The following is a 16,055-nucleotide window of genomic DNA, read 5'->3' as shown; positions in this document are numbered from 1 at the left end:
GTGTGTACTTTCAGGACTTTTTCCCAAGTCAAGTTGTCCTTTCAATCTACATTGTGGAGGGTGCCGTTCAGCTTCAAGTTTTTTTGTCCTTTCAGTCTTAGTTGTGGAGGGTGCAGCTCAGCTCCAGGTCCAGTTGCCCTAGTTGTAGGGGGCGCTGCCCACCATCCCTTGCAGGAGTTGAACCGGCAACCTTGTGGTTGAGAGGATGTGCCCCAACCAACTGAGCCATCTGGGAGCTCAGTGGCAGCTCAGCTCAAGGTGCCGTGTTCAATCTTAGTTGCAGGGGGTGGAGCCCACCATCCCTTGCTGGGACTCGAGGAATTGAACTGGCAACCTTGTGGTTGAGAGCCCACTGGCCCATGTGGGAATCGAACCGGCAGCCTTTGGAGTTAGGAGCACGGAGCTCCAACCTCCTGAGCTAACGGGCCGGACTGAGAGTACTTTTCTAGCTTCATCTCTCAAAAATCACTATTTGTAGTCTACTTAAACACTGGACAATTTACAGTGCTTGTGAGTTTTAGGCTTTTTTTGTGATCCTTGTACAAATGGCTTCGCTTCCTCTGTCTGGAATCCCCCTTCCCTTACCTCATCTCATCCCTACCTTCCTTTCTATGGCTTATTTCTCCTCTTCATTCAAGACTGACTCTCCTGGTGGGGACGGTAGATTTTCCCCCCATGCCCTGCCCTTCGTCTATATTAGTTCCTCCTCATGTTTGTTCCCATTACACCCTGTACATGCTTGTAGACATTTCCCGCCCTTCCTCCCCCACTCCTTATTGTGTGTTTCCTAGCATGCGTTAAGTACTAAGGTGTTAGGCTGTTTAGAAATCCATTTATAAGCACTGATGGACTCACATAACCAAACTGTGGGAGTCATAGGAATGACCAGAAGCAGGACTTCAGATGCTGGCAGGTTTTTTGCCATCTTGGGTCTCTCCTTCTCTCTGTGGATCTGCTTCATTCACTCTTGCTGTAGACAGTCTCTGCCATAGACCAGGAACATGACCTCTGGTACTTCCAGACTCATCTTTTTACTTTTCCTTTACCTCCAGTTAGACAAATCCCGGATAGGTACTCTGTTTGGCTCAGCTTAGGTTCCCACCCCAACCCATCAACATTGGTAAGAGTCAGGGTATACACCACACACACACACACACACACACACACACACACACTCTCTCTCTCTCTCTCTCTCTCTCTCTCTCTCTCTCTCTCTCTCTCTCTCTCTCTCTCTCTCTCTCTCTCTCTCTCTCTCAAAGCAGAGAAGATAATCCTTAGGAAATGACTTGAAGGTGTCATCTGATTCATTTAAGAGTTAGCCAGGCTGTAAGGAAGGAAAGAGTGTTTCAGCTTATAGTGAGACCCAGTGAAAGGATGCCAAATACTTCTTTTAAAAAGATCAGTCTGTCTGTGTATATGTATATGTATATGTATATGTATGCATATATGTATTTTGCAGGGGTCTAAGAGGTGATGTGGATAAACCACTGCAAGGAAAAGAGGGACTTCTATCCTTTGAAAGGCCTGCTGACAAGGTTGAACCTTGATTGGCATCTGGAAACTTTGATTTGGGGAGGATTTCCATCATCCCCAGAACTGTTAAGAGTGGCTCACTATGTCTAAACTGTACAAACATTGTGGTTTATACTGAACACACCTGTTTTCCTCCTGGGAGTCTAGAACGTTAGTATGTAACAGCAGAGGCTGCCTGTCTGACCTGCTCCCAATAAAAACATTGGGCACTGAGTCTCTTCGTGAACTTTCTTGGTATATATTTCACATATGCTGTCATAATTCATTGCTGGGATTTAAGCATATCCTGTGTGCCACTACTGGAAGAGCAGTCTGAATGTTTCCTCTGGACTTCACCCAATATGTCTTTTTCCTTTGCTGATTTTCCTTTGTATCCTTTTGCTGTAATAAGTCATAGGACTATATGCTAAGTCTTGTGAGTCCTCCAAGTAAATCATCAAACCTGGAGGTGGTCTTGGGGACCCCAACACAGCCATTTAATCTGAGATTATAGATTTAGGAAAGAAAGGATTGAAGCCTGATCCAGGGTCTTGGAACTTACTTGTGAGATATTTTAAAAGTAGAATTGACAGGATTTGGTGATTTGTTTTAATGTGGGGAGAAAGAGACAGGAAAGTAGCAAGAATGTCTGCAAGTTTCTGTATTTAGCAGCTGATTAAATGGTAATACCCATTTACTAGGCGAGCAGCATAATCTAATAGAAGGAATACTGACTGATCGATCTGTATAGATTCCAGTGCAGACCTGGGTGCTTAGTAGCTTTGTTATTACAGGCACATCCTTTTGAAGCTCACTTGTCCAACTGACACTGTTTTGAGGATTCAGTGAGACATTTGTGGAAATTTTCTAAGTTATTAGGTCAATATAAATGTTAATAATGATTATTAAGCTACCACTTATTAAGTACTTAATATGTGCCAGGTGTTACGAGGCATTTTACATTATTGTTACTGTTGTTTTTGCATTGTTATAGTTTTCACTGAGTTTTCAAACTCAGAGTACCTAAAATATTGGGGTTTCTTTTTTTTAACTTGAGAAGTTTTATATTGTATTATATTACATACTATATTATAAGATCTGTATCATATTAAAAGTGGGTGAAGTATTGGTTGTAAGCATTCAAACTTCCAGATGTTGTTAATAAGCACCTGATGTCCAGTAAGGGGCTTTGCCACAGTTACACAGTTATTCCAAGGTTGAGTGGCATTAGCACTCTGGTCTTCTAAAGTAGCACACTTTCCCTTATGCTAAATGTCGCTCATTTACGCCTTCTGTGGATGAATAAAAGAACTTTACTTTCATAATTTCAGATCTTCTGGGTAGAAAATATATCATCACATTATAATCTCATTTTATTAGCTACTTAAGTGTTGGGCAAAAACCAATTGCACATGCAAAGGAAGGTATATATTTGTGAAATTTTCTTGAGTACAAACTGTCTAGATTCCAAAGAAACAATGATCTTCTCTTTCTCTTATAGACCACTTCACCTGCATAGTGAAGGTGCTTTTTACCCTACTATACACACAAGCTCTTGCGGCACTTTCAGTTAAATGCAGTGAGGAAGATAGGTCAGCCTGGAAACATACAGGAGCTCTCAAAAAGGTGAGTGTCTTGTCTGAATTTGTCATTCAGTAGTGCGGCAAACTCATTTAAGTTGGAGATATGAATGAATGAGATTAGGTCTTTAAAAGGCAAAATGAGTTAGTAACGATATTTTAATTGGAAATGGAATACCTTCAGGCTAAAAAAAGTTTAAAGTGTTTTCCTTGAACATTGAGGTCTTCTGCATCTATCTCTAAACCTTGGCCTTTACCTCTTTATATTTGGGCAGTTTTGTTTTGCTTTTGCTGCAAGCCTTAAACTTAGAGAAGTTATAACAACTGTGCTAACATAGGGAGGACGTAATAAATTGTCTGCAGACTTACCTATTTTAATTATCTGTCAGTTTTTCCTTGTGTCCATCCCCAGTCACAATCCAAAGATGGTTTTTCACTCATCACTTCTAAATATAAAAATCTGAACCTTTTCTTTTTTTATTATTGGGGAAGGGGGACAGGACTTTATTGGGGAACAGTGTGTACTTCCAGGACTTTTTTTTTTTTTTCCCAACTCAAATTGTTGTCCTTTCAATCTTAGTTGTGGAGGGTGCCGTTCTGCTTCAAGTTGTTGTCCTTTTAGTCTTAGTTGTGGAGGGCGCAGCTCAGCTCCAGGTCCAGTTGCCATTGCTAGTTGCAGGGGGCGCAGCCCACCATCCCTTGCTGGACTTGAGTTGAACCAGCAGCCTGGTGGTTGAGAGCCCACTGGCCCATGTGGGAATCGAACCAGCAGCCTTCGGAGTTAGGAACACAGAACTCCAACCGCCTGAGCCACCGGGCCGGCCCCCAACCTTTTCTTAATTATGCCTCTTTACTGCTTTTTTTCTCATGTTAGAATACATATAAATTCTTATCAAATTTAAAGGAGTTCTCTTTAAGTTAAAATTATGTGACCAATTTAGAAAAATTATGCAAGTTTAGTTAAACATTAGGTATTTTCAATGGCTTGAGAACAAATGGAATAGTATAGAACCAAAGAACTGACTGAGTGGTTTAGCTTAGAGATGGTTAAAATAAGAAGTTACTTCAGGGTTTATTTGGGGAAATTGGTAGGAAAAAATAATAGGTGTGGTGTAAATTGAACCTTTTGATTAGCTTATAAAACTCTTAAAGAGGTTTTGCACATCATTAAAAAGTTTGTTACCATAGCTACTTGTATCAAAGGAGAGAGAATTAATTATAAATACATGAAATATATTCAAGATAACCTTCACTTTTATCACTAATTTGCTCTCAAATCATGATTATATGCACAAAATTTAGTATAGTATCATCACAACGTTCGTTATATCTTAATTAGGGACATGGGTGGTTGACCATTGAACTTGAATACTAGGCCAAACTCCTACCACTCAGTAGAAATATTACTTTTGTGGTCAAGATATAAAAACTCTTAGCTTTCTCAAAGTAAATGAGAATTTGGAATATATGATTTCTAAAATTTTGTTACTCTAAGTTCTTAAAGTGGATTTCAGTCTTTTCCTTCAATGATTTTTTTCCTCCTTGTTCTTAGTCGATTCTTAGATAATTCTGCCTTCTGAAATTATCTTTCTTTTTTTTCTATATATTTTTTCAATTCTCTGAATGCACTAAATCTGTTATTTGGATTGTTAGTATTCAAATCGAGTGTATTATGTTTCTATGCGGTCATTGTTTAACTGTTTTCTTAGTAAACTATCTAATGAAAAACTGTACATTTGAAATATTTTCTGATGTGATTTGGGTCTCCATCTGTTTATCTGACTGCTAAAATGAGACCTTAGTGACAGAAAATTAGACAATTATAAATCTGTGATGGCAGGAACATGAACTAATTTAGATAACTGTTCTGTCAATTTTCTTTCTCAATTTGATAATTGTTAGCTATTTTTAAAAATACTTAAAACAATATGAGTCAGATTCTTATCAGAACTTAAATTAGAAGTTTATAGCCACATTAAATTGCTTTAGTGAATGAAAACAAAAATTATGATATTCCGTATGTTGGTTTGTCATGTTATTAGCTTTTTCTGCAGATCTAAACATTTAGATATATAGCATATTATAAGTAATAGCAACAACTATATTTATGAGTAATGAAATAATATCACTATGACTTCTATAACTACTTCAATTTCTGCATCATCATTCCTCATTTTATTTTTCATTTCTTCTTTTTGTTCTTTTCTTCTCTCATTCCTTTTCTTCCTTCTTCTCTTTCTTCATTGAGTCTCATTCACTCCATCCCTATAATTCCTTATCCTCAGATATGGTAATCCCAGTAAAAACAGATTTTTGCCAGTTCTAATCTGACCTAGGGCCATAAAAATATAGGCACTATGTATTTTTGAAAGGGATATTGGAGTTAATTTGATAATGACGTTTAGTTGTGTTGGAAAAATGATCATTACATTTAGTATATATAAATTGAGTTCTTTTGGTTCATTGGGATATATGTTAAAGGAGAGTTTATACCAGGATTTCTTAATCTGGAGTCCGTTGCTTGGTTTAATTTTGTCGGGAGTAGGACCATAGTATCCATCATATACTCAAAGGATCTGTCACCCCCCAAAAGTTGAAGAAGCACTACAATTTAGAAAAAGCACTTACCCAACACAGCATTTATTGTATCTCTCAACACTTGATCCCTTTCTTTACCTTTGCCATCTCTCCCATAGGATTCTTCTGATCATGATTCTAGGTCTGTCATCCATGGTCTCAAAAATTCTCTTCTTAAGCTTTATGATCCTACTCTTTGATTTATTCAAATATTGCCTATATAAAATATGTTTTACTAATAAGACTTTCTTAAACATGAAATTATTGTCTTATCTAATATTCTTTTTTTTTAATTTGACAGGAGTTGAGTAAAAGGACTTGATTTGTTATTAAAGTATAGTTGACATACAATATTGCGATATTTTTATAGTTAAAAAAAACAGGACACGATAATACTACATGGCTGAGTGAATATGGCAGAAAGGAAAGAGGAATGATTTAAATATAATGCAAAGGACTGATTATCAAAAGAGGCACACTCAGGGGAGTTCTAAGATTGAAAACACCAACATTACTGAAATAAATTTCATGAGTTAGCCAGCAGATAATTTATTGCTCAGATTTTTGTTATGCAAAGAGATACATGCAAAATACAAAACAATAATTCCTGACTTTTCGGAATTTACAGTTGAGGAGAGCATAGTAACATGTGAAACTATGAGGAACTATACAGCAGACTGAATATCATCAGATAACAAACTCTGTTGTCCAGATTATCAATGCCTTAAAAATTCAGGATAAAGTTATATTCCGTAGCATTTACTCAATTTTTATATTTTATTATTTAAAAAGTATAGTTAATGAATAGAATATATGACATTATAGCAAAGTTATCACGTCATCCCAATTTATACTTCACTGTAATTTGTAACAACCTCTAATATCTCAGTGAATATAAAAAAGGTGCATTTCTTTATGTGTAAAAATCTTATTGAAAGAAATTTGAATTTATAAATAGCCATTATTGTTTCTTTCTTACAAAAAGTAGATTAAGCTTAATAATTTGTAGACTTATTTAATGTAATAGCTGTACATTCTGTAATAAATATATTGTCCTATTTCATTTCTACATGAAATAGTTTGTAGAAATCCTGTTTGAGGAATTTGAGGGAAGTTGTAAAAGAAAAAAATTTGCAGTCCATATTTTCTTCAATTTCATGCACATATGATTTGTTCCACTATAATGATTGTACATATAAACTTCTGGCTTTTTTCATATCACATTATGAACATTTTTCATACACCTTGATTTGCCAATTCACTACCTATTAAATATTCTGTTGAGTTGATACATCATAATTTAGGTAACTGCCTCACTTTTGTTTGTCATTTCTAATTTTTCACTGTCATAGTGCTTCATTGAATATCTTGGGTATATAGTTATTTTTTTCTTTTGGATTATTTTCTTAGGGAGAATTTCCAGTATTGGGAATTACTGGGTCAACATCTATCATTTACATATGTTTGTTTACATATACGTTATATAATTTATATGTTGTCTTTTGAAGATGTATTTAATCATCTACCCAATTTCATTGTGAATCCAGAAGTATACTGTTGTATACAGGTTTTGAAGAACTGAAGCTTAAATGCTTGAAAAATAATGTAATCACAATTATACTGTACTCATTAAAAAGTATTCTTTCCAATGTGAAGTTTTTTTATACTTTTCAATGACTGATGGAATATTTTAATTTTTTCCAGAATACGTGCGATGCAGAAAAATCTTATGAAGTGTTATTGAGCTTTGTAATAAGTGAACTATCTAAAGGAAAGTTATACCATGAAGAAGGAACTCAGGAATGTGCAATGGTATGCTCTCTCTAAGACCAGATGTAGTGGTCATTTAGTTAAAATTTTAGATTTTGTTGTCTAAATTATGAATATAATTTTTTAAGCTATATCTGTTACATTCAGATTGCTCAGATTTTTTGTTTTTCAACTTTAGGTTAGCCCTATTGCTTGGTCTCCTGAATCCATGGAAAAATACTTGCAGGACTTCTGCTTACCTTTCCTCAGAATCACCAGCCTTCTTCAGCACCACCTTTTTGGGGAAGATTTACCTAGCTGCCAGGTACAATTTATGGTAGAGAGTAGGCAGCCTTATTTTTTGAATTAGCCAATTTTTTGGAATATGCTGGTGTATAGTGTAATATTTATATCTGTATACAGACCGTTATACAAGTTTATGTTAGTCTAACTCAAAGGAATAAATATTTAGAATATTTACAATTGTTATTTTTGCATTTGTTAGCACCCACCTATTTTTATGATAATCAAATATTAGATAGTTGATAATCAAATAATCAAATAATCAAGTAATAATCAAATATTACTGATATTTGATATTTGAACAGCTTGACATTAAATCAGTGATAATAAATGCCCAATACTTGAACAGTATCGTGTTCATATTGATGTATTTATTACTGTTTTTGTCATATTGATATATTTATCACTCTACTGATATATTTATCACTAATTATTTGCCTTTACTATCCTTTTAAAAATTATATTGGTCAGAAAGCTGGTTGTTTAAAGATATGATGGTATTTGTATAATTTTAGAATGCAAAATATTTGATTTGCAGCCAATTGTATTAAAACTTGGATGAATGAATTATCACTGATTTAATCTATTTCATAAAACTGAGTAGGCAAGAAAATGACAGGATAGGAAACCAGAAGGTAAGTAAACCAAACTATGCTTATAGGATTATGTTCTTAGCATTATCTGCCATTCATTTTCAGTGAATTAGATGTGGGAATTAAGACATTCATCATATTTATGGCCTTTGAAGCCTGAAGTATATTGAAATTAAGCAGTTGATTTTTCCTTCTTTCTTAAGTAATTGAGCATTGCATTAAATAGTTTGGATTCTTTGGTTTTTATCCAGTGATTTGAGATAAACTGTACATTTGTCCTCAATATTGAACAAATTCAAAAATTCAAAAATTCTTCACATTTCTGTACTGCACCAATATTCTAGCAGAATCTTCTTAAACAAAAAGTAGGGATTACATAGTGCACACCTGAAACTAATATAATATTGTATGTCAATTGTAATTGAAAAATTTAAAAAAATTTTAACATAGGGATTAAATTAAGCAGTGGGGTTTTTCTTTTTAAATTATAATCCAAGTACAGGAAAGCCAAAATGAACTTAAAAATATAAATATTTCTAAAATAAATGATGATGATTTATCAGCCAAACATTAGGGTTGTCTGAGAGCTATTTTGTAGTCACTGGAAGAATGGATGGGGTGAGAAACCTGTGGCATCTTGGTCTTGTCAAATCAAGTAACTCACTTGAAGACCATAGTTTTAACCAAAGCACCTTTAACTTAAGAAACCATCCCTAGTATCAGTGAGTATGGGCAAGAGGAGGGGGCTGCCCAACCAGGATACTTATCTGCATCCTTCCTTTCTCTTCTTATTTGTGGTCTGTAATTACTGTCTGCATTTATTTTCCACTCACTCATCACTCACTCACTCCTTAACCCCACAAAATCTGGTTTTTCTCCCTACCAATACTATCCTGCAGCCTCAAATGTCACTAAGGAACCCTGATTGCAGCACAATCCCAAACGCCTCATTTCCTTCAATCTCTCCCCTCCCCTAGCTCCCATGACACTGCAGCAGGAGTTTTTAAACGTAGATTTAGCAGTGAACCCTTCTTCGAATGTGATCTTGCCTAGAACTCCAAGGGATTAACCATAGCTTTATAGTAAGAATTAAACTCACTCAGTGTAAGTCCTTAAAATTTGTTCTTCTTTTTCAAGGTAGTTTTCAAGGTAGCCTTTTTCAAGGCTATTCATTTCATTTCCGTATAGTTTTTTAATCAGCCTGGAAATTTCTACCGAAAAACAAAACCTATTGGGATTTTGTTTGAAATTACATTGATTCTAGATATTAATTTAGAACTGACATCTTAACTGGAAAAACTGACGTTGTAACATTATAGTGTTAACATTTTAACATTATTCAGACCTCCAGTAATGGATCTTATGTTTCCTCTGATTTGGATTCATTAAGCTTCTTAGATCTGTGGGTTTGTGGTTTTCATCAAATTTGGAAAAAATTGGCCATTATGTCATTAAATATTTTTTATCTCTCTTATCTAAGTCCTCTTCAAAAAAATTCATCCATTAGATATTTTCTTTCATAGTTACTTAAATTTTAACTTAGAAGTATATTTCACATGTGTGAGTCAAGGGACAAGAGTCTACTGTACTTGGGTCTGAGCCTGGGAGACTTGAACCTCTGTGGTCCAGTTAATAGAGGAAATATGGAGCAGGTTTCTGGGGGCCCGAATGAAAGTATTTTGCACATATTCAAGGTGAGGGGTTGGTTGGACCATTGAAGTGGATATATTCAACTGTAGTGAGAAAAGAAAGTTACATTAGATAGAACTTTCCTGTGTTTTTGTTAAGATTTCTGTCATCTGGATAATCTTTTTTTGTTTTTACATATGTTTGTAATATGTATATATAAATATATATGTAATACAAAATATATAAATACATGTACTGTATAAATATGTATATATACTTGCTTTCTCTTACACTGTATTCACTTTGACTTTTTGTTAATCGTGGTGTGGTATAGATAGGTGTAATGTTATGCATACTTTAACTTCTGTGGATTTGACATTTTTTTCTTGGTTTCAGCTATCCATATTTCATACTTTTATCCAAAAAATGTTTCATTAAAATCTATTCGTTTGCTCCCTTTTATTCTAATTGCAAATCTATAAATTCAGCAGTTTTCCCTTAATGTTTTCTTCGGTAGTTCTCAAAGTTAAGAATCATTCATTCATAGCCCTTTGTTTTATTTGGGAGAGAAAGGACTAAACATTTATTTGCTCAAAGGTATTTACAAAGCAGTTTATAATGACCCGCTATTTATTAACCAGCTTATAAAACAGATTCTCATTTTACAGTGATGAAATTGAAGGATGAAAACATGTCTAAACTAACAATCAGTTAGAGTTAGAATTTATCGTATTCATTGGATAGTATTTATATTGGCCCCCTTGTTCATTTCTTGACCTGAAATTATCTTTTCGTTTTTGAGAGGAAGATTGGAGGAGCATAGGCATGAGTTCATTGATCACACTGGTCAGCTCATGGCCCCGCGCATAGTGCCTCTGGTATTAATACGCCCCCTTTTCCACATGGTGCCATATCCACATCTCCTCAGAAGTAATGTGTATGTCAGTATAAACTGCAGGGAGTGTTTTGTGTCTGTTTAATTTGTGTAACTGGTATTGTGCTATAAATCTTATATCTTTGTTATGTTTTTTCTACTAAATATTAGACCATTTAGACCTAATCATGTAGCTCTAAATGATCCTTTTTTATTGCTGCATAGTGGTATTCCAGTGTACCTATATTTCATTTATTATTTATTCCTGACTGATGGACGTCTAGGCTGTCTCCAAATCTTTGCTACAATGGAAAAAATAATCTGTTGCGATGAACCTAATGTCTTGTGTTCTTTAAAGTTTCTCTGGGTTCTCTACCTACTTATGGCATTGCTGGGTCCATAGTATGCATTCTGCCTGGTTGCTTTCTGAAATGGCTGCTCAAGGTCCACATCCCACTGGCAGTACATAAGGGTTCTTGTTTTCCACCCTGTACTTGTCAGCACTTCTTATTATCCAATGTTCTAATATTTGCCAGTCATAGGGGTACAAAGTATATGCTTATAGTTAAGTTAATTTGCATTTTTAATTATAAATCCAATTGATTATCTGTTTACATACTTATTAGACATTTAAATTTTCCTCTGTATATTTCCCATTCCTATTCTTTGACCATTTTTTTAAAATGGGTTTTTTTGTCTTTATCTTGCTGCTGTTTTGCCAGTTTTACTCATGGCAGATATCTTTTCACAGACATTTGTTTGACTGTATTGCCCTTTGTGGAACAGGAATATTTAATATTAATGCTGTTAGACCTAACACTTTTTTCCTTTATGATTTATATTTTTGGAATTTTATTTTAGAAATCCTTCTCCAATTTGAGATTATAAAGTTATTTTTTATTTTCTTCTATTATTTTTAGTTTTATCTTTACATTTAGATTTTTTATTTAATCTGGAATTTATTTTGTAGTAAGGTATGAAGTGAAAAATCTCATTTTTTTCTCCATTTGATGAGACAGTTTTCCTGACTGACACTATTTACAAAATAATCTATTTATAAAGTAATCTAACTTTTTCTTACTGATTTTTGATGCTAACAGGTTTCTATGTTTCTGGATTCTTTATTGTATATACTATTGAGCTATTTGCTCCTGTGCTAGTAACAGACTTCTAAATACTATGATTTTATTATAGACATTATATCTGGTGAGTGTCCTTTTATTCTTTTAACTTCTTGTTGTTGTTGTTAAATTCTTCTCTAATTTTTTTCAGTTAGTTATATATGGACCTTTATTCTTATATATAAATTTTATAATCAATTTGTAAATTTTCTTCCTAAATCCTACAAAATGTTTGATGAAATTGCTTTGAATTTATAGTTTTAAAGGATTGAACATAGTTTATATGTCCATTTATTTAGGTCTTCTTTTAATGCTTTTCATACAGTTTTTTAATTATCATCTTAAAGTCTGGAGCATTCTTTTTTTTTTTTTAATTGGGGAACATTGGGGAACAGTGTGTTTCTCCAGGGCCCATCAGCTTCAAGTCATTGTCCTCCAATCTAGTTTTCGAGGGTGCAGCTCAGCTCCAAGTCCAGTCACCATTTCATTTTTTCAATCTTAGTTGCAGGGGGCACAGCCCACCGTCCCACGCAGAAATTGGACCAGCAACCTTGTTGTTGAGAGCTCACACTCTAACCAACTGAGTCATCTGGCTGCCCGTAGAGCATTCTTTATAAAGCTAATCCTATAGGCTTTGTAATTTTAGTTTCTCTTTAAATTATCTTATTTTCTGTAACATTCTCTGATTACTTCTTGCTGGTATAGAATAATACTACTGACTTTTGTTAATTCTTGTGACTGGCCACTTGCAGAACTCTCTTATTCTAATAGTTTGCCCTTTGATTCTTTTAGGTATTCTATGTAATTTTGATTATATCATCTGAAAAGGACAATATTGTTTCTTCCCTTCAAATCTTTATTACTCTGTTGTTGTCTTAATGCATACTCAGTATTATTTTGAGCAGTGAAGAATCAACATCCTTATTCCCTATCCCAAAGAGAATGCTTCTAAGTTTCCTGTACATGTTTTTTGTTTGTTTTTATTGTAAATGGAATCATTTAAAAATTATACTTTTAGTATATTGCTGAAATGTAGAAATCCAATTGGAATTTTGCATATTAATCTTCTACATTTAGCCACATCGTTAATGAATACATTTTTCAATCAAACATTTTAAGCTTGGAAAATCGTCAAGAATAGTACTTAATATATGTTCTGACAACAGCAAGCCTACTCTCACAGTAATTTATTAGACCTTCCTAATTTAGTTAAATGTCTTAGTCTAACAGTATTTCTACTACCACATTAGGGCTAATTAAAGTAACCTACATAGTTCTCTTTTCTCCTACTTAAATCCCTTCTCTCTTATTTATCCTCTAACTCTGGAATTCTTAACAGAGAGACTTCAGGTAATTTTTGAATTCTATAGCATTGTTTATAAAATGTTTGTGTATGTGTATTTTTCTTAGAAGCAAACAGTTATTATATACTTACAGGGGACTATGCTATCCACCCACAGTCTCCAAAGTTGAAAAAAACACTGCTCTAATATACCTCCTTTAATTATTTTTTTCATTCTTCTATCTGTCAAAAGTAAATTCTCTATGGATACTAATAATTATAGCTAGTGTTTATTATATATATTTATGACTATATGCTAAGCACTGTTTTATGTGCTTCTCATGTAAATTCATTGAAGCTTCCCAACAACTGTGAGCTAGCTATTATAAGCCTCACTTTACAGACAAGAAAAGAGGCACAGAGACATGAATAATTTGCTCAAGATTCACAGCTAGTAAGTAAAGCAGCCAGGGTTTGAACACATTTAGTCTGCATGCCAAGTCTGCACTATTAATATCTGAGCTATGTGGCTGCTCGCTACCCAAAACGTTTTTGGAAGAGTGCAGGTTAATTTTCTTCAGTGTTAAGTCTGTAAAAACCACTATAATATTGCATATTATACTCTCTTTGATCTCAGTATAACTATGAATACTCCACCTATAGATGTTTCTTGTGGTATAATAATATGGAGATTGATTTATTGATACCTGCATAAACATAAAAAAATAGCAAAAAATTGAAAACATCTGAAGTTATCCATCAATGGGGAACTGGATAAATAAATGGTAGTTTATTCATACAATGGAATATTCTGCAGTAAAGAACAGAATAGAAAGTTCTGATAAAAGGCATTTTTGAAAAACCTATAGCTAACATCATACTTAATAGTGAAAGAAAGCTTGCCCCCTTATATCAGAGACAAGACAAGGCGGTTCGCCCTCATCACTTGTTTTCAGCATTGTATTGGAGGTTCAAGAAAGAGCAGTTAGGTAAAAAAGAGAAATAGAAGCCATCTGGATTGAAAAGGAAAAGGTAAAACAACCTCTGTTTGCAAATTAGATGATTTTGTATGTGGAAAATTGTAAGGATTCTCCAAAAAAACTATTAATAAAGCAGTTCAGCAAGATTGTAGACATGCACAGAAAAATCAGTTGTATTTTTGTGCATTGGCAATGAGCAATCTGAAAATGAAATTAAGAAAATAATTCCATTTACAATAGGTGATGAAAATATTCTGGATTTAGATAGTGGTGACAGTTGTACAATTTTGTAAGTATACCAAACCCCACTGAATTACATACTTTAAAAGTGAATTTTATGATATATGAATTCTCTCAATTAAAAAATATCCATTGAGAAAGGACTTGTCTCTAGAATATATCAATAACTCTTACAACTGAATAGTAAGAAAACAAAAAAACAAAGGCAAAAAATTTGAACAAGCACTTTTCATAAGAAATATGTATGAATGACAAAAAAGTACATGAAAAGGTGTTCAACATCATTGTTCATTACAGGAATACAAATTTATGTCACAAGTGTTGGTGAGGAGTTGGAGTAGCGGACTCTCGTTCATTGACTGTGGGAATGCGTTATGGTTTAGTCAAATTTGGACAAAGTTTGGCAGTTTCTTAAAAAAATTAAGCACACACTTACTGCACAACACAGTAATCCCACTCCTAGGTATCTACCGAAAGCAATGAAAGATTATGTCCACATAAAGGCTTACAAATGAGTGTTCATTAAAGCCTAATTTGTAGTAGTCAAAAACTGGAAACAACCCAGAAGTCCGTCAAGAAGTGGGTGCATGAACAAAACGTGGTATTGCCGTATAGCAATGCTCGTAATGCTGTGCAGTAATAACAGGAACGGGCTGCGGATACAGCCCGTGACGTGAATGAACCTCTAAACATTAGGCCAAGGAAAGAGGCCAGGAATAAAAGACTGCATGCTGTCTGGTTCCGTTTATATAAAATTAAAAAAAAAAAATTAAAAACTATAATGGCAGAAAGCACACCAGCGGTTGCTTGGGGCCAGGATAAGGGGCTGGAATTGATTGCATAGGGACACAAAGGAATTTTGGGGTGGAATGGAATTATTCTGAAATTTTATTGTAGCAGTGGTTGTTGCATGACTATCCCAGAATTCATGAAACTACACTTAAGGTTGGTGCATTTTATGGTTCTGTAAATTATACCAGAAAAAATATTTTGTAATGCTTTCTTTACATAGCTATATAAATGGGGGACTTGTGGCCTCATTTCTAGAGATTTTCAAAATTAACATCTTTTTCAGCCTGCATATCAATTTGTTTTTCATCTCTTTTAGCATATTTCAGAATTTTGTACTTAATCTACATAATTAGTTGAGTTTTGCAAACAGATGTTTGTTGAATTTCTACTAAGTGCCAAGCCCTGGGAGGACAGAGCTCCTATTTCCAGGGACACTCCCACTGTCTTATAGGAAAGGCTTATTTACGTTTAAAGTAACTAATAGAAAATATCCAAGAACAGAAGTGTTTACAAGCTGTGGAAGGATTCATTTTATCTGAACGGAGCTGGGTAGTCTAAGGTCCCATAAGTGGGGTGAGGGAGGCTTCCCTGGGGAGCTGGAGTTTGAAGGATGATAGGAATTGATCCAGTGGACGGGGAAGTAGACACACTACTCTCCTAAATGGTTTTTCAGTTAAATAAAAAAGGATTGGGAAATATATTTTGGTGTTTGTAAGACTGAAAAAGCACCTTAAAAATCACTGTTCAGGATGAGAGTCCGTGGATGACTGACTGATTCCCTCGTTCTGTTGTTACTGAGTAGAGCTTCAGATTGCCTGGCGCT

General features: G+C 34.4%; 1 protein-coding gene across 6 annotated transcripts in view; it reads left to right on the top strand.

Moving 5' to 3' along the window:
• The window catches only part of UBR3 (ubiquitin protein ligase E3 component n-recognin 3), a 170,511-nt gene that overhangs the window by 145,280 nt on the left and 9,176 nt on the right, over positions 1-16,055 (top strand). For all 6 annotated transcript variants that reach the window (XM_033111956.1, XM_033111955.1, XM_033111960.1 and 3 more), the window contains 3 exons: positions 3,014-3,138; positions 7,374-7,481; positions 7,618-7,743. In XM_033111956.1, coding sequence (XP_032967847.1) covers positions 3,014-3,138; positions 7,374-7,481; positions 7,618-7,743 — 359 coding nt within the window. The remainder of the gene's footprint in view (positions 1-3,013; positions 3,139-7,373; positions 7,482-7,617; positions 7,744-16,055) is intronic.

Source organism: Rhinolophus ferrumequinum, chromosome 8 (genome assembly GCF_004115265.2).
Source record: "Rhinolophus ferrumequinum isolate MPI-CBG mRhiFer1 chromosome 8, mRhiFer1_v1.p, whole genome shotgun sequence".
In the NCBI taxonomy this organism is placed as follows: Eukaryota; Metazoa; Chordata; class Mammalia; order Chiroptera; family Rhinolophidae; genus Rhinolophus; species Rhinolophus ferrumequinum.
Note: the sequence above shows the minus strand (reverse complement) of the source record. Positions and strands in the feature narration are given on the sequence as shown.